The sequence below is a fragment of the Acomys russatus genome, chromosome 25, assembly GCF_903995435.1.
Source record: "Acomys russatus chromosome 25, mAcoRus1.1, whole genome shotgun sequence".
Classification (NCBI taxonomy): domain Eukaryota; kingdom Metazoa; phylum Chordata; class Mammalia; order Rodentia; family Muridae; genus Acomys; species Acomys russatus.
The window spans coordinates 12,363,258-12,384,665 of record NC_067161.1 but is presented as its reverse complement, the minus strand read 5'-3'; the positions used below and the strand labels follow the sequence as shown (position 1 = coordinate 12,384,665).

The 21,408-nt window shown below is 54.0% G+C and overlaps 3 protein-coding genes across 3 annotated transcripts; 1 reads left to right on the top strand and 2 right to left on the bottom strand.

Moving 5' to 3' along the window:
* Positions 1-271: 271 nt before the first annotated feature.
* Positions 272-1,144, bottom strand: LOC127208451 (protein CCSMST1). The gene is made up of 2 exons (XM_051167916.1): positions 1,029-1,144; positions 272-949 (listed from the first exon to the last, which is right to left on the bottom strand). Exons 1-2 carry the CDS (start codon positions 1,142-1,144, stop codon positions 571-573), a joined length of 495 nt encoding a protein of 164 aa, XP_051023873.1. The 3' UTR covers positions 272-570.
* An 8,173-nt stretch (positions 1,145-9,317) lies between these two features.
* Positions 9,318-12,409, top strand: Percc1 (proline and glutamate rich with coiled coil 1). The gene is made up of 2 exons (XM_051167637.1): positions 9,318-9,459; positions 11,085-12,409. The coding sequence occupies exon 2, from the start codon at positions 11,135-11,137 to the stop codon at positions 11,933-11,935; it is 801 nt and encodes a 266-aa protein (XP_051023594.1). The 5' UTR covers positions 9,318-9,459; positions 11,085-11,134; the 3' UTR covers positions 11,936-12,409.
* Positions 12,410-12,609: 200 nt separating this feature from the next.
* On the bottom strand, positions 12,610-20,970 carry Ccdc154 (coiled-coil domain containing 154). Its single transcript, XM_051167636.1, has 16 exons — positions 20,428-20,970; positions 20,109-20,310; positions 19,902-19,954; positions 19,547-19,642; positions 19,098-19,221; positions 16,447-16,548; positions 16,235-16,363; positions 16,037-16,161; positions 15,593-15,719; positions 15,363-15,500; positions 14,332-14,451; positions 14,133-14,209; positions 13,767-13,884; positions 13,548-13,634; positions 13,090-13,277; positions 12,610-13,005 (listed from the first exon to the last, which is right to left on the bottom strand). Exons 1-16 carry the CDS (start codon positions 20,751-20,753, stop codon positions 12,882-12,884), a joined length of 2,136 nt encoding a protein of 711 aa, XP_051023593.1. The 5' UTR covers positions 20,754-20,970; the 3' UTR covers positions 12,610-12,881.
* Positions 20,971-21,408: the final 438 nt, after the last annotated feature.

Below are 21,408 nucleotides of genomic sequence, written 5' to 3'. Positions count from 1 at the left end.
TCATTGGGGGTGTGGGGGTGGAAGCAAGGCAGTTTGGTCTCTTGAGTTTGAGGCAAGGCTGGTTGACTGTATCTCAAAAAAGCAAGCAAGCAAGCAAGCAAACAAAAACCCACTTGGTGCAAAAGGAGGGGAGAATTGTTCATTAGACTTTACCAAATGTATTTTCCATTTGTTAGTACTTAAAATCAGCTTCAACTGATGTACACAGCATGGTTCATTACACCTCTGCAGTTATTCTGTCTCAGAAAGCAAATGACCTGCAGGTAACACTTCCACCAGAACAACTCTGGAAACATAATTAGGCTGTACAAACAATGACAAATTCAACCGCACACGGTGCACCCACAACCTGTTCTATGAACCTCGAGAGGTCTTTGGACGTAATCACTGGGCATTGGTGTCCGGCAAAGATCAGATTTCGAGCCTCCAATTTTGTGCTGTGTTCTCGCGTCTCGGCGCCATCCAAGTCCTCTAAGCATCGAAGGGACGCGCAGAACCAAGTCAGAAATCCCCAAATTCGACAACGAAACAGAAGGACGCTGCTTATTTCCCTCCTCAGCAGGCGCCCTGTCACGTTTTAGCCCCGTAGCGAGCCGGAGCTTCAGGCTCCTCTAGATGACCATCCGGCTCCTCCTCGTCCTCCTCTCCCAACACCTGCCTCAACCACTGGTCCATGCTGCCCTCCTCCCTCAGATAGCACCACATGATCATAACCACAAGCGCCAGGGTGAACGGCAGCACTTTCCACCAAGGCCGCTGCTGCTGTTTCCCCAGGGAATGCTCCACCGTCCAGCGGACTGGGACGGCTTTGCTGGAGGAAAACTGCGTCGGGAGGTTGGGGTCTTCCTCCTCCTCTGCCCTGTCTGCAGGCTGGGCTGGAGATCGGCCACCGGGCGGCGGATGCAGGCTTCGCGAAGCCCAGCCCGCGAGCCGCAGAGCCCGGACCACTCTGGAAGAGAGACAGCAGTAAGCGTCACGCCGCCACGGCCGCCTCCCGCCCTCGCCCACCTGCACCTCACAACTCTCACCCCACAGCCCGTGAACACAGGACATTGTACATAGCGACCTCGACCCGCACGCTGCGGCGCGCCGCGCTTTCGTCACTTCCGTCGCACAATACCGGAAGCCAAGCTTCACGTCCCATTTCACGACTACAAAACGTGAGTCTAGCGGCGCAACGGAAATTGCGCAATCGCCGCCCCTGCCCTCCCCCCCCCCCCGGCTACCTCTTCCGCCTTGGGTCCCGCCTTGATGGCCCGGCACCTTAGGGGTTTGTGTAGTTTTCAGTCTCTTCGTAGAGGCCTGAGCCGGCGCAGCGAGTTGGAAGCGAGGCCGACTCGACTCTCGAAAGAGGTTGGCCTGGGGGTATTCAGTCTGATGCTCGCGATGCCCATAGACTCGAGAACCCTTGGCATCTTCTGTCTTCTTTCCAGGACCATCGTCCGGGGAGGTACTTGGTCCTTGCTCTCCAGGAGTGCGTCTTCCATTCTTAGTTCCCACCAGGGCTCTTAGCCTCCTGCTTGGCCAGTGTCTCAACTGCCAGCTGCGTCCATCCCAGTCAGCCATGCCCTCAGGCCCGGAGGTGAGAAGCTCCCGGCCCGGCAGTCCCCTCGAAAAGGCATGTAGGAACATCACGTCCACTTAGATTGTCCCAGGTCCCCAGGATCCGTTCGCCTTCAGGAAGAATGGGAACGGCTCTGTGTAGACCACAGGCTGTCCACACCTCGCACAGCCTACCACCCGACAGGGAGGCGATTCTGGAATTACACCACACGCACACACCCTTCACCTGTGTGTGCCCGGCGTTTTGAGCTGGAAGCTGACTGAAGCTCAGTGCATCTTCAGAATCGGGCCTCGCCAAGGCAAACTTCTAATCTCAACAGCCTACAAAGTCACTTGGTTTTTTCTAGCCAAGTGAGGAAGGCTGGAAACCTTGTGATCTGGTTTTGGTTTTGCTCAAGGTCTCCCTTGAGCAAGGGCAGCACCCTGAGTCTGTCATTTGAAGGTGCCCGTAGCTTTGGGCTGCTTACTGCTTTGTGGACAAAAGAGGGTCCTGGGAAATCCCTGTCCTGTGAGCTGTAATCAACCTCAGGATGGACCACCATTGAGAGCCTCCTGGTGACCCGGAGTATGTGGTTCTCACTGGGTCAGAGCGGGAGCAGTGCTAGAGACGTTGGAGCCCAGCAATACCTGTGAATCCTCCCCACACTGAGAGGCCCAACCCAGGACCCTGGCTAAGAGCTACTGTGTCAACAGAGGCACCTGTCTACCCAGGTCCTCCTCCCTGGACCCTGCCCCCACCTGTTCCATCATAGAACCCCACACTGCCACACCACTCTCCTGGCAAGGACCTCAAATCACCCCAGGGCCTTAACTATAGACAATGTGCAAGCCAGGAGAGCTTCCAGAAGGAGGTGGAGCTCAAGAGACTCTAAGATGTGAAGGGAGCCTGACTTCCTGGATGGGACACTATAGGGAAGCCAGGCACAAGCTGCCTGCAACAGTCCACGGGCCCAGCACAAGGAGGTGGAGTTGGAGTTTTACCCTGGGGTGGGCTAGCCTCTGAAAATGACCAGTGAGCCCATCTCAGTCTGAATGACTGGCTCAGATCAGAGGCAGAAAGAGACATCTTAGGGCTGGGGAGACAGATGGCTCAATCTGTAAAGTGCTCACCATGCAAGCATGAGGACCTGATTTGATCCTTACAAGCGACATAAAAAGCTCTCTGTAGTGGCACATGTTTGTAACCCCGGCTCTGGGGGCAGGGGGGTGGGCAGAGAAGGGGGAATCTGTGGAGCTCTCTAGTTACCCAGTATGCTTTCACTGGCAAGTCCCAGGTCCCAGTAAGAGTCTATCTCAAAAACAAGCCGAATGGCTCCCGAGGAACACCACCTCTAGTCTCCACACACCTTTACACGTGGAACCTACACACACGCACCCCAAAGAAATGAGACACCACAGGGACAGTTTAGTCCCTTGAGCCTCAGCTTGCCCATATGGAACATGGGAATTATGTATCTTCCTGGGCCTGGCATCGCTGTACTGGAGTGAACAGTGTTTCCACCCCTGGAAACAAGAGTGGCACTTTGGTCTTTCAAATGATACAGGTTACATTGACATCGTACTGGTCAGAATATGGTGTAAATTCAAAGCCAGGAGGGTGTTTCAAAGAAGAAGGCAAGGCGCCTAGCAATAGGAGAGCCACAAGACAATAAGAAACAGCAGCTAAGAACACCTCCCCACCCTGCTACAGAAGCAGAAAGAGCAGCAATAATCTCCCCAAAACTGGGCTGGAGAGATGGCTCAGAGGTTAGGAGCACTGACTGCTCTTCCAAAGGTCATGAGTTCAAATCCCAGCAGCCACATGTCGGCGCACAACCATCTATAATGAGATTTGTATACGTAATAAATAAATCTTAAAAAAAAAAAATCTCCCCCAAACTATAGCAAGGAGCACTTTAAAAATTCAGGACTCCAGACCATGAGGAGTAAATCCCTCCCCTTGGTTTTTTCAAGACAGGTTTCTCTGTGTAGCCTTGGCTGTCCTGGACTCACTTTGTAGACCAGGCTGGCCTTGAACTCACAAGGATCTGCCTGCCTCTGCCTCCCAGAATGCTGAGTTTAAAGGTGTGCGCCACCATTCCCAGCCTGTCACGAAGTTTATGGTGCTCAGTCACAGAACCCAGCTACTGCTACAGACACCACCTTCACATCATCCTGCTCCTGGCAGCATCTGGTCCAGGGCAAAGCCCTGTGTCCTTGGACCCTATTCCTCGGCCACTTGGTCCTTAATGAACTTTGAAGTAACCACTTTTCCTGGCAGGTTCTGCTCCAGGAGCCTGGCCTGGAAGCTGGAGAAGAAACAGCCCTCCAGTAGAAACTCCGCAATGTGATGTGCCACCATACTGTATGCGGAGCCACTGCCCCACCCCTCAGGGGCATAACCAACACCTCAGCTCTCATTACTGCAAAGTACACAGAAATTTCACAGGAAGCCTAATGTCTCACTAATGGGAGGCAGAGGCGGCAGCCGTCAGTGTGCTTAATGGCAGGGTAATTTATTGTAGTTCCACTTAAGAGTTGACATATTGGAGCTATTGATTTTCCCAGGAAGATAGATACCAGGTGCCTGGGAGCACCTGCAAGGGCAGAGTCCCGCTCTCCCAGGGTCTGGGGCCTGGACAGTGAGTGGGGGCAAGCGGGGGCAAGGGACAGTGGGCAGAGAGCTTTGCTGGGCCCAACCCAAAGCCTAGCCCAGTTAGGAGCAGATGCTAGGACATATGGTTCACCCCAAGCCGCCTCCAGGGTCCCCAAATGGCAGATGATTAGGCTGGGCTGACAGGGGCTCCTCCTGGCCTGTCCACCCACTAGCTGCCAACTACACATATGAGGAAACCATCCTAGGAACATGTGTCTCTCCACTGACCCTGAGTCCCCCAAGCAAGCCTTACCAAGCGCAAAAGCTAGAGTTCAACCTCTAGCTTGAGGACACCTGGCCTGCCCTGAACACAGCTCACAACTCAGCAGGGATGGAAAGGGGGGGATGGCTCCCTAACCACGCCCTCTACTTCTCCAGATCTGCCCTCATTGGCACTCTCAGTCTGCACCTTTTGCTTGGACTTACACAGCAACACCTTCTCTAGCTTCCTCCCTCAGACCTCCCGTCTCCATGCTGGCCCCACAGGCCCTTCGTAGGGTTCTCTTCCCAGACAACTGTCTGCTCTCATTTTTTCCCATTTTAGAATTTTCCATCTTAGCTGGTGGTTTTCTCCGTCGTCTCTCTCCTGGAATTCGCTTTGTAGACCAGGCTGGCTTCGAACTCACAGAGATCCACCTGCCTCTGCTTCCCGAGTGCTGGGATTAAAGGCGTGCACCACCACGCCCAGCCTCCCCATCAACTCTTGCCAGGCAGTGAAGAGCCTCAGAATTACTCCAGGACAAGGCCTTTTAAGACAAGTTGTCAGTGGACAGCTTGCTCTCAGCCAGTACAAGTGGGCATTTCTGCACTTGGTCAGTTCAGGGCCGAAACCTGTCCAAGTCTAGTCCCACTATCCAGATGCCTGAGTTAGACAAGGGGGGAAAGAAGGTGTGGGGGTGTTCTGGTAAAACCCAAGCCCTGGGGAGGGGACAGCCCTGGGGAGTGACCTCCTACGCCTTCCTTCTGCAGGAGAGGGTCTCTCCACACATAGGAAATAGCCAAGGCTCTGGTGTTCTTTGGTTTCCTTGCTTGTGTGCTTGTATATGTGTATGTATGATTGTGTGTTAGGGTGCATGTGTAGTGGAGTGTGCATGTATGTGGGGAAGGGTGCTTGTGGATGTGTGTATAACTTCAGGTGTTGTCTGCCTTGTTTATTTTATTTTTTGGCTTTTTGAGACAGGGTCTCTCTGTGTAGCTGTGGCCATCTTGGAACTCACTATGTAGACCAGGCTGGCCATGAACTCAGTGATTTGTTTGGCTTTGCCTCCAAGTTCTGGAATTAAAGCATGCAGCACCATACCCAGTCTGACCTTTTTATTTCTGCCATTCCCTCACTAGTCTGAAACTCAGGAAGGGTAGGTTAGTCGAATCTTCTGTCTCTGCCTCCTTAGAGCTAAGATTACAACCATGCATCACCACACCCAGCTTTTGGCTCTGGAGTTCTTGGCCTCACCTAAGCATGATCTCAACCAGGACATTGGTACAGAGGCTCCCCATGCCAGGGGACTGTGTCTTTATGTTTCACAGCCAGCCAGAGGGTCCTACAAACCCACCTAGCCCCATCTTGAGCCACGACTCTCACCATGGCTTTCCTGTTGTGCCAAATGCTTAGTATGACTGCTGTGTGGCTCAGGTAGGATTCCAAAGACGAGAGCTTCACTGGCCCTGAAATGGAGGCAACAGATGACGTTCCAGAGGCAGCAGAGACAACTGGATCCCTTGCATTTCCCAGATTCTGAAAGTCCCAGAATCCCTCACTCGTGGCCCTTTCCTCCCTCTTGAAAGCCAGCAATAGAGCATCTTCTAGTCTCTGTCTCTGACCTCCCACCTCTGCCTGATGACTGTAATGACCTCAGGAATTCTAGTTCCTTGGCACTGGCCGAGTCTTTCCAGACTGTCTCCTCTGCTGGGACACACTGCCTGCCTCAGCTGGTCCATCCAAATCCACTGCCTCATACCCAGCTCTTCCAAAGCCCAGTACTTGGTCAAACATTGGTGGGATCACCTTCATGGCAGAACTGTGTCTCGTTTCCTCCTCCTGAAGCACCCAGCCTGAGGTCCAGAAAGCCCAAGGCTTGACCAAGTGAGCTGGTGACAGGCTGCACCCATAGCCTCAGTGTGTCTTCCTGTTTCCAGTGCCGGTCAGGGTGGCATGCAGGCCACAACCCACATGCCCTTCTGGGTACTTTATCGAGCTCCCTGGAGCCCTGGCTACCCCTTCCCTGCCTGCCCAGACAAGTGCAGGGTGCAGCTGTAGACCCCAGGCCCACCTGTCGGTATTAAAGCATCCACCTAGTTCCATCCCTTTCTTGGGCCACCTTGTCCTTCTCACACGCAGCAGTAGAGAGTGATGCGGCTTCAGCTTGGAGCAACCGCAAACACACACACACACACACACACACACACACACACACACACACACACACACACACGGCACAGTCCTGCTGCAGGTTTGGGCTTCCGGTGGGTGACAAGGGAGCTGACTGAGACTGAAGCAGTGCGCCTACAGCCAAGACTGGCGAGTGGTTTTGGATCCTGGAGTCTAACATGGCCAGACTATAGGGTCAGCAGTAGGTGAAATCCAGAGTAGATCGGATCCTCAGAACCTGGTCTAGCCAGGCCCACTTCATTCCATGGCAGAAGTCACATCCGGTATCCCCCGGGGACATGAGTTTCCTGCCTAAGAAGAGACAGAAAAGGTCAGAACTAGCAGCAGCTGTGCCATCACCTTCCCCGTGCCTTCCTGTGCCTTGCTGAGCCTGCACGTGATCTGCCCCTGGCTGCCCTTCTCCAGGGCTCAGCTCCAGGTGTCCAACCCAGTCCTTAGATGTGTGCAGCTTTCCAGACATTCATACCCAGGGTGCCAGCCTTGCCTACTGGGTGTTTTGCCACAGGGTCTCATGTAGCCTAGTGTGGCCTGGCTCTTGCTGAGGATGACCTCTGAACTCCAGAATCTCCTGCCTCCATCTCTCAATGCTGGGATTATACGCATGTGCCACCATGCCCATGTGTGGCGTTGGGGATCTAACCTTGAGCTTTGGGCATGCTCAAAGGTCTGTCAATCTCAGTACACCGCAATTCAGACTAGCCCTGAGAGGTTCTCATCCTTAGGACGTAACGTTTCATTTCCCTATGGATTTCCTGCCCTGGGTGGCAGTCCAGACTCAGTGACCAAGTGTGAAGTATCTTCAGGGTTAGTTGCCTTTCCCTCCTACCTTTTAGGAGCCACAAACTGACTGAAGCCACCAAGAATGGTCTGGGGGGCAGAGGGGCAGGAAAATGCTGAAGGCCAGAATGTCAGGTGACAAACCACAGGCTGGAGGTTAGGGCCCCCAAGAGGGTTTCACTGGCTTGAAATCAAGGTGCTACCCTTGCCTAAAGTGGCGATGTGCCTGGAGCAAGGAAAGAACCAAGGAAGCTAAGTGGTACCCACATCCCTCTTAACCCTCTGGCCTGGTGAAGAGCTGGAATTTGAGACAAATCAGCAATGTTTTGGGGCCTGAAATAGTGAAAGCCACACAGGGAGGAGCCACTTTCCTGTCCTTAGAACTAGTCCCCAGCAAGCAGGGCATGGTAGTGTACCCCTGTAATCCCAGCACTCAGGGAGGCAGAGGTATGTAGATCTTTGTGAGGTTTGAGGTCAGCCTGGCCTACAAAGTGAGTTCAGGACACTCAAGGCTACATAGAGAAACCCTGACTTGAAAACCAAGAAGGAGCTGGGCGGTGGTGGCACACACCTTTAATCCCAGCCCTCAGGAGGCAGAGGCAGGCAGATTCCTGTGAGTTCGAAGCCAGCCTAGTCTACAAAGTAAGTCCAAGACAGCCAAGGCTACATAGAGAAACCCTGTCTTGAAAAACAAAACAAACAAAAAACAAGAAAGGAAGGTAGGAAGGAAGGAAGAAAGAAGGAAAGAAAGAATGAATGAATGAATTAGCAGCAGCAAGAGTCATCTTGGGTTACTTAAGGACAGCTGAGTGCTCTAGGGGCCACATTCTTCCTGTAGGTACCTGGATCAGTTAGAATCCACTAAACGCACATCCACCCCAAACCACAGAATGTGAATTTGGAAAAAGTCTTTGTAGATGTGACTAAACAGAGGATGTGCTGGGATTGAGGTGGCCGTAAATCTAAAGGTGACCATCCTCGTGAGAGTTCCCAGGCAAGCATGGTTGTACAGGTTTGCAATCCCAGCACTCAGCCACTGGTTTGAGGCCAGTGTACGCTTCATAGCAAGACCTTGTCCTAAGGTTAAAAAGAAAAAAGGTGGTGGTGGGGGGAGCCTGAGTAATGATGACACAGTGATGTACTGACAGGTTTTAGGACAAGAAACGCCAAGCGGCTGGCAGTCACAGGATCTCAGCTGCCCAGAAGGAACTAGCCTTGCTGGCATCTCCTTTGGACTCTGGCCTCCAGGAGGACAGAGAAGGAATTCCTTTTGTTCTAAAAGCATCCAATTCGGGATCAGCAATTTAGTGATTAAGGAAGCCAGAAGAAGCTACACGATCAGAAAGGCAGAGGGCCTCAGGAGAACTAGAGGGGAGACAGGCAAGCACTGGAGGCCCCCAACTCCACTTAGGTGTAGGTACATCCAGAGGGCTTCCAACCTGGAAAGGAGGTGCCTTGTCCCCACCCTACCCAGGATGCTCAGGACAGCAGTGGACTCAGTCAGGACTACAAGTATAGCTGGCTGGCTGTCATGGCTATGGTTAATCTCAGCTACACAAAGGCCCAGAGGCTGGAGGGGCTCTGAAGAGGTTCCACGGGCTGCAGGTATTAGCTCCCACCCTGGACCTGGTGAGTGGTTGCATAGCCTCAGTCCCCTCCCCTTGCTGCAGGTCCTGTTGCTACAGAGTGTGGTTTATAAAATGCATTGCAGGCAGGATGTCCTCTGGAGAGGCGTACTCCAGAACTCAAAATAGCATGAAATTTAATTTTCCGCCTATTTGACAAGGCTTGGATGGGGCCTCAATCAGCAGCACAGATAAGGGTTCTCGGGTCCAGGGTGTGGGCCAGCTGGGCCAGCGGCAAACACTCCATGGTTCCCCGGCAGGCTTCGTGCAGGTGAGGCAGTCTGTGGGCACTCCCCCCTCTGGGCTCTGGTTGCTGGGCGCTAAAGCAAACGGGCTCTGTTTGCCCAGTCTGCGATGACAATGCCGTTGCCAAATATTTGCCAGCCTCGGGCAGTTGTGGAGCCCAGCTATAAATGCTTGTGCCTCGGGCGGAGGTGGGCCTGCTGAGTGAGCGCTGCAGTCCCAGTCAGGTAGGGGCCTGGGTGAGTGGGTTGGAGTCTTCTGGGGTGGTCACACCACTGGGGGATGGGGATGGGGATGGGGCTCCCTCTCACTGGAAATATGCTTGCATTGAGCTCTCCACCAACAGTCATTCTCAAAGGCGAGTGTCAGGACCACCAGACACCTCCTGGACAGAGGAATCCAACTATGTAGGACACTGAAGTGGCCAGCCTCTGCTTCCCAAACTCAGGGTTTTGGGGTAACAGGGAGGAGATCTGACCAAGAGGCCACTCAATACCCGAGCCTCTCAGAGAGAGATTGTCTTCTGATACGCCTAGCTGGATAGCTGTGCTCCTCTTTCTCTGTGAAGGAGCCTGGTGGTTCTAGAGCCATTGCAGGGTCACTAGCCAGAAGAGCCACATTACTCTCAATGCCACCCTTCCTCAGGCTCAGTAATTGTCCTTGGGCCCTTCTGGACCTGCACAGCAATCTTTGGTGACCACTCCTCTGAGGAATCTATCATCTGTCCCTCCAGCCCTTGGCAGGAGGTCTGGGTGGAGCACTCAGGTATCCTCACATTGTGATCAGCTATCAAATTAAACCCAGGGCTAGCTGCATGTGGTGGCCCTTGCCTGTCATCACTGCATTCAGGAGGCTAAGGCAGGATCAATACAGTTCAAGGCCAGTCTAGGCTCCAAGTCTTGTCTGTCTGTCTGTCTGTCTGTCTCCCTCTTCCTCCCTCACCCCCTCCCTACCCCCTCTCGTTTTTCTAGACAGTTTCTCTGTGTAGCCTTGGCTGTCCTGGAACTCACTCTTAGAATCAGGCTAGCCTTGAACTCACAGAGATCCACCTGCCTCTGCCTCCTCAGTGCTGGGATTAAAGGCGTGTGCTACCGTGCCCAGCTTGGCTTTAAAAATAAGAATCTTAAAAACAAGACTCTTAAAAAACAAGAATCCCTACCAAGAATGGTGGCACATGCCTTTAATCCAGCACTCTAGAGGCAGGGGTAGGCAGACCTCTGAGTTGGAGACCAGTCCAGTTTACATAGCAAGTTCCAGGACGGCCGGGACTATCTAGAGAGACCCTATTTCAAAACAAAGAAAACCAAATCAACCAAAACCAAAACTCAAAACCAACCCCCCAACAACTGCACCTCCTTAAAAAGAGCACCCAAGCTGTAACTATTGCTAGGTAGAAACCAGGTCAGGTTGGGCTTTTTGGCTACCATGGCCCCTGAAGCTCCTCATAACATCTGCCAGGCTTCTGGGCCTGTCAAGGCAGGTTTTGGGCCTGTCACCACAGTGATCCAGGTTGGGACAGGGCAGAATTCTTGTGCAGTGCCTGTCCCTGCCTGTTTGGTTAGTACTGGCCTCTAGGACATCTGCCTCCTAGCCTACTCTGTGGCCTGAGTGATCACAAGTGTGATGGCTGTAGTGGTACCATCTGGTTTCCCTGGCCCATGATGGCTCCACCCCTACATGAGAGGATCCATCCTGTACATCTCTCGGATAAGCCAGGCCCTCTCTGAACTTGGGTGGCCTAGGGATCTAGAGAGGAAAGACTTGAGGCAGCCTTTTCGGGGCCATACAGTCAGGCTGTCCAGTGGGCGCTGCCAGCCCTACTTGCTAAACTGTGATCTTACTTCCTCCCTAGCTTATGTCTGCTGCTCCAGGGATCCCCAGAATCTTAGAGACCCAAACAAGATGGCTGCTGGTGTGATACGGTCTGTCTGTGACTTCCAACTGTCCCTACCATCACACCAGTCCTTCCTGCCCACAGACCTACAAGCTCCAGAAACTTCTGAAGAGGAAGAGGAGGAAGAGGAAGAGGAAGAGGAAGAAGAGGGAGAGAGAGACCAAGAGTTGCAAGGTGAGGGTTCACATGGCTGCAGCCCAGACTCCCAGAGCTCAGGAGTGGCCCCCCAGGGTCCCAGCAGCCCTGAGACCCCAATGCAGCTGCTGCGCTTCTCAGAGTTCATCAGCAGCGATATCCAGAGGTACTTTGGACGCAAGGATACAGGGCAAGACCCAGGTGCTCAAGACATCTATGCTGACAGCCAACCAACCAGCGGCTCTGCCCGGGATCTATACTATGCTGACCTGGTGTGCCTGGCCCAGGATGGGCCCCCAGGGGATGAGGATGCTGCTGAGATCAGGGTGCCTTTTCCTGGGGAGCCTGAGGGCCACAGAGGGGACAGCGTGCCACCACTGGGTCCCCTGGCTGAGCTCTTTGACTATGGGCTTTGGCAGTTCTCCAGGCCCAGGGTGTCAGCTTGCCGAAGACTGAGGCTAGAGCGCAAGTACAGTCACATCACGCCTATGACCCAAAGGAAACTGCCTCCATCCTTCTGGAAGGAGCCTGTGCCTAACCCACTAGGCCTACTGCATCCGGGCACACCAGATTTTAGTGATCTGCTGGCCAGCTGGTCTGCCGAGGGTGGCTCTGAGCTGCAGGGTGGAGGCACCCAGGCCCTGGAAGGGACACAGCTAGCTGAGGTCTTGTGAGTAGGTGGGTCAGGTGTGTACTGCGGCAGCAGTGGCCCTTTCTAAGGCGCCCAACATTTCCCTCCTGTAGCCCAGGCCCTGTCCTAGTGGGTCTATCTAAGTAGCCACGCAGTTGTCTCTCCCTCAGGAGGAGAGCAGGCCTGAGAGAATCTGAGCTTATCCTGAGCCCGGAACTGCTGCCACCAGTCCTGAGAGCAGGGAGAGAGCAAAAGCTTAGCCAGACCTAGCCACATGTGGCCACCAGCTCTTAGAGGTCCCCACTATACACAGCAGGCCTCAGAACTCTGCCCATAGGAAATGGATGGAACTCAGCCAAGAACTGTGAGGCACTTGCATACTCTTGTCCCTCGGGAAAGACCCATTCTTTACCAGGCCAGCCCCAAGATTCAAGTCAGTGGCAAAGAGCAGCTGGGTTAGGAACCAAACCAGGCCATCCCTCCCCACTGTCACTCTCTGTAGGACCAGTCTCTCTGTGTTGTCCTCAGGCAGACTGGTGGCAGGACTGGGAGCCGCATACAGATTCCAGGTTTTCTTGAGAGGCTAGAAAAGGGCCACCGCCTGACCACACAAAGAAACACAGATGTTTACTCTCAGATTCATGTCCACAAGTGGCTTCCTTGGTGGCACTTCAGGGTTAGTGGGCAGCCAGGCAGGGGTGACCTGTGGAGCCCGTGTCCTCACTCTTTACATCTGTCCTCACAGGAAGCTGGGATGTCCTGAGAGGTGAGGCCCAGGTGCCTCTGCACAGAACCCCCAGGGAAAGTGATAGCTGGCCTTGGACCAGGCAGGACAGGAAGGGTCCTTCAGGGTCAAGTAACTTGGGTCTTCTGAGTTTGGTGCCTCTCACAGCTTGACACCCTTATCAGGCCTATGAGCTGTGGACAAGCCATTCATTCCACCAAAAAACAGGAGACTCTGGCTCCAATAGGTACAAGAACTGGCATGTTTATTTCTGGGACAGAGTCAGAGACACGGTCTTGAGTGCAGGCTTCCAGTGGGTCATGGCTGAGATGGCTCCTGGCTTTTGCTGGGCCAACAAGTTCAAGAGGACTGTCTTCCACTGAAGCCACCTGCCCAGAGACACAGCTCATTCCCAAAATGCCTCCTGTGGCCGAGCTGCTACCCTTGGGAGACCCCAGCTCTCAGCTGCCCACCTCACAGCCTGGTACACTCCCCATGAGTTCACAGGGACCAGTTTGTCCAGGGCTACGTCCTTGATGAAGAACCGCTGTCTCACCAGGGACATGAATACCCGCTTGCTGCCCACTGTCAGCGGCCAGGGGCCCTCCTCACTCCATAGGTGCAGCATGCTCTCCCGAAGGGTTGCAATCTCCTCTGCGCGCTGCGAGTGCAGAGGTGCAGTTCCCCATGGGGGAACAAGACAACTTCAGAGAAATGGGAATTGGATCAACCATGGGGGCGTGCAGCAGATGTGTGTGTGGGGGGATTGCTTCTGTGGAGGAAGGCCAGGGGGAGGCCCTCATCTCCAGGAAACTTGTTCAGCACCACCCAGCTGGTGAACTGCCCCCTGGGGTCACATGGAAAAAGGAGACTTGGGGCCTGGCTGGCAGAGGGTGAGGGGGCCAGTGGTTCTCTCAGCGTCTTCCCTTACCAGCTTGGTCTCGTTATTAAACTTCAAGTTCTGGATGGTTTTGTTGGCCTGAACACTGTTCTCCAACTTAATCATTTGTTTCTGAAACTAAACACAGCTCTAATCATGGGTCGACATGGACTGCGGATGTCCAAGCATACCCGCTACCAGAGAACCAATGCGAGCCTGGAGTTCAGGGAAGCAGAAAGGTACAGGTGCTTCCTGGGGCCCAAGGGATACCGTGTCCAGCTGGCCCTGGATCTCAGCAATCTTCCGTCCAGGGCTCTCCTCCTTTAGAAGCTGTACAGACATCAGCAGGGTGGCTAGCTCCTGTCGTGCAGCCTCCATCTCAAGCTCCCTGTGGGCACCAAGGGCTGGTTGTAGGGGGTCCCAGGGCCCAAGGCAGAAGGCTCAGTCCAGAGCTGGGACCTCTGAGGTTGTCCCAGGGCTAAACTTGAGGCTGTTTGCAGGTTACAGCAGAGGAGGTAGAGCCCAGGGTGGGACTAGCTGGGGGGCCAGGCAACCACAGGGGTGGGGGTGCAGGGCTTGGAAGAGTACTGTGGGGACCAGGACCTCCCAGAGGAATGGGTGGCTTTGAGCCCTCACCTGGCCTTTCCCTCAGCAGAAATCTTCACATCCACATCACTCTTGTAAAGGACACACTTGGTGGAGACACTTTCTATCTGAAATGTGGAATATATAGGAGCCTAAGGTGACTTGGCACAGCCACCTGGGAGCCCCAGGCCAGTTCAAGCCCAGCCAAGGCTGGGAACCCCAAGGCTAGCTGCACCCTGGCCCTACCCACCTGCTGGGGGAAGTTGTTCACTTTCTCCTGAACCTCATGTAAGTGAGCTGAGATCTCTTTCAGTTGCTGGGTCAGATCCTGCAGCGACTCCCTCTCCACACCTTCCCATGCAGTCTGCGCCTACAATTCCAACATCCGGTGAGGGATGGTAGACAGACAGGTAGACAGGGCTGAAATCAGGAAATCAGGAGGCAGTGTCTGACCCTCAGCATGTTTTCTGTTTTGTTTTGGTTGGTTGTTTTTTGTTTTGGTTTTCCTTTTGGTTTTTGAGACAGGGTTTCTCTGTGTAGCCTTGGCTGCCCTGGACTCCCTTTGTAGACCAGGCTGGCTTCGAACTCACAGAGATCTGCCTGCCTCTGCCTCCTGAGTGCTGGGATTAAAGGTATGTGCCACCACACCCGGCTATTTTTTGGTTTTTGTTTTTGTTTCTCGAGACAGGGTTTCTTCTCTGTATAGCCCTGGCTGTCCTGGACTCCCTTTGTAGACCAGGCTGGCCTTGAACTCACAGAGATCCACCTGCCTCTGCCTTTCAGGGGCTGGGATTAAAGGCGTGTGCCTCCACACCCTGCCTAAGCATGGTTTTATTTAGACCTGCTGATGGCCCAGACAGCTTAGCCAGGCTCTGCAGAGGACAGAGATACCAGACTTTATGGCAGCTCTGGGGGTCTTGCCAGGCAGGGACATCTAGCTGAACTGACCAGGGGAAGGGAAAGGGCAGGGAAAAGAGGGAGCGTGAGCTCTGCCTGATTCAGAGGACCAGGGCTCGACTCTCAGCTCCACCTATCTTTTTTTTTTTTTTTAACCTTTATTTTATGTGTGTTGGTGTTTTGTCTGTCTATTGGTGTTATGGATGTCTGTGTAAGACAATAAGGTCTTGGAGTTACAGACAGTTGTGAGCTGCCATGTGGGTGCTGGGATTTGAACCTGAGTCCATCTGGAAGAGCAATCAGTGCCCTTAACCACTGAGCCATCTCTCCAGCCCCAGGCTCCACCCTTCTTTATTGCCCTTCCTATGGGTCTGCCCACCTCACCTGGGACATCTTCAGGCCTAGTGTTTGTTCCTGCAGATCTAGCCTCCAGCTCAGAGCTAGACAGTGGTCACTCAGGTCCTTCAGCTGCTGGCCCAGCCCTGCCACTGACCCCTCTAGGACCTGGCTCTTCTCTTGGAGCTGCATGGGACAACATGGAGTCAGGGAGGCTCTAGCTGGATGCCTGTGTACATGGGGACCCCTGCTGACCACCACCTCACTCGGCCCCTTACCAGCTCCAGCACACCCTGTGTTTCCTGCTGGGCTAGCTTGCCAGCCATTTGCACAGCCTCCAGATTCTCATGGACATATGAAGCCAGCTCCTCAGCCTGGGTCTCTTCCAAGCTTACCTTGGCTTCCCTGCATATAGATGCCCAAACTGTACCTTAGCACTGGCCAGGGGGGTACCCTGGTTGCTAGCTCTGGGACTTTCTAGGTGATCCCATGGACCAAAGAGGATGGGTGCTACCAAGAAGGGGCTGTGAGTGAGGGTCAGGGTGGAGAAGGAACAGGAACTCTAGCAGAGGCCTGCTATTCTGCCCTAACATTTCCAAATGGCCTAGTGCTTAACTTACAGCTGCAGGGGTTGAGGGAGACAGGGCATTCCCTAGCTGAGGTCAGTCAGTGGTTAGCTGAGCGAGGGACTGAGTGGCCTACTGTCCTGACGTGACACCCACCGAGCCTTCTGCTCAGCCATCAGGACACGATTCAGTGACACCTGGTTCTGTCGCACAAACTTGGTCAGATAGACCACAGCTTTGTCCAGGCCCCGGTACTGCTCCAGCAGGTGACCCTCCTCCTCCTGCTGTGGCAGAAGTGGCCCTGAGCCTTGGTAACTACCCCATCCCCCACCCCACCTGGACACCCAGGCTCACCTCACGCTGTGCCCGCAGGGCCCGCAAGCGCTCTTCTGTCAGCTCATGTAGCTTCTGCCAGCGGCTTTCCAGTTCCTCCCGCAGGCTGCTTTCTGCCATCAGCCGTGTACTCTCTGAGGATTTCATTCTCTGTGGAAACAGCACTAGCTGCTGGGAGTTTGGAGCCCACCTGAGCCATCTATGAGGACACTGGGCCCCACCCAGGCCCTCACCTGCTCCAAGGCCAGGAAACTCTTCTGCAGAAAACCGCAAAGCTTGGCCTCTCTCTTTAGGAAGCGAAGGCTCATCTCCTCACTGAGTTTAGTCATCTGGGCCTGTGAAGGGCCACACTGTCACCTGAAGCCTCCCCCTCCGCCACGTTCCCAATGCCTGCATAGCCAGGCTGCTTTCACTGAGCTATGCAGGTAGAGCAGATAGGACCCACTGTCCCCCCAAAGCACTAGCTCATGGGCCAGGAAGGGACCTACAGGTAAAGTCAGGGGGTCTGGACAATTCAGCACGTATTCAGAGCCCTGTATGTATCCAGGGAAGGTTGTTTACTGGGCAGTGAGTCATGCTGAGCCGAGCCTCCTTAACAGAAGCAGGCGTGAGACATTCTGTACATGTGGGAACACCCTATGCGCCATGTGCCCTCGTCAAAGGATTGGGATGGCGCTGCCTCCTCCCTGAGTTGCTCTCCTGCCACTCTGAGTGAAGGCACAGGATGGAGGCTTGAGGCCCAACCCGGCTTCCTGTCCCTCCACCTCACACCTTCTGTACTACAGAGTGATATAAAACTTGATGGGAGGGAAGAAGGAGAGTCACAAGGCCTTCCCTGAAATTACAACCACCACTCCCTCCTACCCAGCTACCTCAATGCTAAAGTATTTAAGAGGTAAATTTTTTAGATTTTTGTTTATTAATTCTTATGTACATTGGTGTACTGTCTATATGTCTGATTGTGTGTGTGAAGTTGTCAGATCTTCTGGAAGTGGAGCTACAGACAGGTGTGAGCTGCCATGTGGGTGCTGGGAATGGAACCTGGGTCCTTTGGAAGAGCAGCCAGTGCTCTTGACCACTGAGCCATCTCTCCCACCCCCAAGAGGTAAAATTTTGATGGTGAAGCCGTGGAGGCTTTTTGGTGTTGCACTCACCTGCGTTAGCCATGCTATCCTGTAAGAACCCCCAATAAGCTCCTTTATTCACCAAGCTGGACTTGGACTCTTTCTTTAAGCCTGTTGGCTTCTTCCTTATTTGGAGTGAATAAATGTTTCTCTTATGTCTCCCTAGGAATGTTAGGATTTGATAAAGCTGGATATTCAGGCACATGCCTGTTACCGCAGCGCTCAGGAGGCTGAGGCTCACAGGAGTGCTGCTGTGAGTTTGAGGTCAGCTGGGGTTTCACAGTGAGATTGTCTCACCTCTCTACATACCAAAGAAAAGTCATAAACAACCTACCTCACAGTATTCATTTACCTATCACCTTTTCTGTGGCTACAGGGCTCTCCTGCCAATAGGCTCAGCTCTCAGACTCTGGCTCTCAGGGAGCTTTTGCACCATCTGAGCCACTGCCGGCCTCTCTCGCCTGAGCGAGGGGGCCCTAAAACCCTAAGATAGGGTTTCATATATGTCCCAGGCCTATCGTGCAGATGACAGAATTACCACACACTCAAGTTTTATGGGTGCTAGAGACTGAACCCAGAATTTTGTGCAGGCTAGGCTGGCACTCTACCTGCTCAGCCACGTTTTCTGAGGAGCCAGACAGAAAACATTTTAAGCTCACAAGGTGTCCCTTGAAGCCTCCCAACTCTTGTCTAAAGTAGTCACTGTCACTATGTTAAACAAATGTTCATGGCTCTGTGCCAATAAAACTTTATTATAAAAACAGGCAGTGCGGTGTAAATTCTTGACACCAATGCTGAAGGGCCCACAAAGGGCCTGAATGCAGGAAGAATAGCTTCCTCCACGCCCAGCATGTGAGGAATCTGTGGCCCAAAGCTTCTGGGCTCTTGATGCCGATGGGTTAGCTTCCCAGCAGCCATGACGGGGATGCCACTACTTCTGGGCAGCAGAATTATGTTGGAACAGCTGGAAGCCCCCAGTATGTTCTGCCCACCCTGTCCTGTGTGGAGCCTGAATACACAGAACAGCAGCTGTGGAAACTGGTCTCTATAGAGCCAAGGAGCTGGTGGCAGACATGGGCAGCCCCATGTGGAAGCAGATGCCCCTCTTTTTCTCCTCATGCCACCAGCCCCCCACCCCCGACAGAGTTTCTCTGTGTGGCTTTGGCTGTCCTGGAACTCGCCCTGTAGACTGGGCTGGCCTCAAACTCACAGTGATCCACCTGCCTCTGCCTCCCAAGTGCTGGAATTAAAGGCACCCTCGACCAACGCCAGAGGTAGAGGCCCCTCTTAAGGTTCCCACGTGGAAGGGAGGCCATATTGTTCTGGGAATTTGTGTCCTTCTTGAGGGAAATGCTAAGACTGAAAATAGCTGCAGTAGGAGCTTTAGACCAGATGTTCCTTTTCTGCGGCTTCAATTGAGATGGTCAGTCAGAGGCCTGCCCCATCCGTGCCTTCTGTTCCCCCAAACCTGCAGCCACAGGGCACTTGAAACATGGCTGTGTGACAGCAGCAGTGAGTTGCAATGCCTAAGCATACAGCTAATGCCAGTGAACGGCAATGCAGGTGGGATGAGAGGCTACCACAGCAGACAGGATAGGATGGTGAGCCTACTCTTGTGCCACCATATGCACTGAAACAACTGCAGGAAGAGAGACCCATTACTGATGGCAGGGCCATAGGTTAGAGACACTGGAGGCCTCCTACTCAAGAGTCCTGTGGATGACTCCGGCCTAGGCTAGGCCGGGCTTTCCAAGAGATACCTGATTCTTGGCCAATCCAAGGTCCACCTTTTGGCTGATGTCCTCTTGGTTGCTCTGCAAGGCGCTGCAGGCTGCTTCCCGGCCCTGTTCCTCTTGCCTCAGCAAGCCAGTCAGCTTGGTCAGCCTAGAGGTAGTAGGTGTGGCCACACCAGCTCAGCTAGGGAACCGTAGAAGGCTGGTGGGCCTTGGGGGTCCTAGGTCCTTCTCAGGCTACACAACCCACCCAGGTAACACACGGAAGTGGAAATAGACCTTGGGGATCCTGGTGAGGGGAAGGCACCACATGAAGAACAGGCAGGAGGGCCCCCCAGTAGTCAGCAGTGTCACACTAATGGCAGAAGATGGCCCACTGCAGGCACAGGGAAGGTAGGACCTCAGCCTTGGTCAGGCCCGAGACTCCCAGTGTGTATACAATACTGGTTTGGAGCTAGTCCAAGGAACTGGCCCACCTGAGGTTCATCTCCTGCTCGGACTGCTTCCGCTCTGAGTCCTGTAGTGCTTGTGTCCTCCTGATCTGTGTCAAAGCCTCTCGGACCTCCACCAGCCTGCCGTAAGGAGTTGGCCTGCCAGCTGCCTGTCTGGCTATGAGGCCCCGCAGCCTCCCACCACCTGGACAGTCTGGGCCAGCGTGCGCAGAACCCAGCCGGAGTTGAACTATTATAGGCGTTGTTTACTTAAACAAGATCATCAAGCGGGGGAAAGAATGCCCACACAGGTCCTAACACCAGCTACTGCAAAGAAGTTCGAGCCCCAATCCTGCCCACTGAGGCCTCCCCTCCTTTGTGGGGTGTCGGGTGTGTGTACCTTTTATCCAAGGCTTGCATCTGGCTCTGGCTCTGGCTCTGGGGCCCAGATAACTGTTAAGGAGGAAGGAAGGCCTGGGCAGGCTGAGCTCCCTCCAGCACAGATGCAGGTGGACAGAGCCTGAAGCCACTGGGATCAGCAGGGTCAGGGAACGGGAAGCTGTCCCGAGCACCAGAAGGGGCGGCTTACTTGGGTTTGCAGCTCTGCCGAGTATCTCCCTTCTAGTGCATCCTTCTCTGGGCTCTGAGCTGCCTGCTGCACTTCTTGCCTCAGTTGGCGCAGCTCTGAGGCCTGTAGCTGCATGCGGGCACGAACCTGCAGCAGCTCACGAAGCAGACCCAATGTGGCATGCTCACAGCGGTCCTTGTGTGCCCTCAGGCGAACCACCTCAGTTTGCAGCTCAGTTACCCTGATGAGGGCCAGAGCAGCTGGGTCAAGCTGTGCCTCTCCTAAAGGTTAACTCCCTCACAATGTGTCATCTCCCTTACCCCACATCATCCAGTTTTTCATACTCTGTGAGGCTCACCACTGCTCCAGCTGTTTCCACCGCTTAGGGTTATCATGTTCAGGGACCAAGGAGCTGGACACCAGGCTGTTGCACTCATACCTCTCGGAGGCCTCCACACTCAGGGGCTCAGGACTGGCTAGGCCTTCTGTTAAGAGAAGCTCCAGGTCCTCCAGCGTGATGGTGCTTAGATGTGAAGGAGGTGAACGCCCTAATGAGGGGCTGTCCACTGGCTCTGGAAGGAGGCACCTTGGGAGCTCATGCACAAGGACAGTAGTAGCCCCTGTAATCTTGCTCAGTGTCATCCTGGGTGCAGACTCATCACAGTCACACAGACCAGCCCTCATGGAGGTTCAGAGCCTCAGGGAAGCAGTCAGAAAGTGTTTCCCCCACTCCACTCACCTGACATGGCTTCACCACAGCCACCACCTGTGGCTCAGGTTATGGTACCAGTGCCCGTGGCTGCCCAGAGCTGGACATGAGGCCAGGGTGGCTGAGAGGGAGGCAATAATGCAGGCTAGAGAGCCACAGGAACTAGGGATCAGTTGAGAGAAGAGAAGACTTTGGGCCACAGAGTAGGCAAGGATTAGGAAGAGGCTTTGGGATTTAGGGAGGCAGGGTCAGGAGGAAGGGCTGGATCTGGGGGGGGGGGGGACTGTAGTGGAGACAGTGGCCTTGGGTAGAAGATGAGTCAGAAGGAGAGGCTGTGGACCCGAGAGCAGTTAAAGTATAAGGTAGTGGGCTCCTGCCCTTATACCTGCCTCTCCTCGGTGAATGCTGAAGGAGGCAGGTACAGCTGAGTTATCCTGGAACCTTCTTTTTCTCATCAGAACCCTATGACTTCATGGCCAACTGCCAGTGTAACTTAAGCCCTCATCTGCCCTGTCCTGCAGACTCCCCTAACGTGTGGCCCCTGGAGGCTGTTCAGTAACCATCACAGGCCTTTGAGTCACACACATAGCATAAGGCAAGGGTCCTGGAAGGTAGGGGGGACAATGAAGC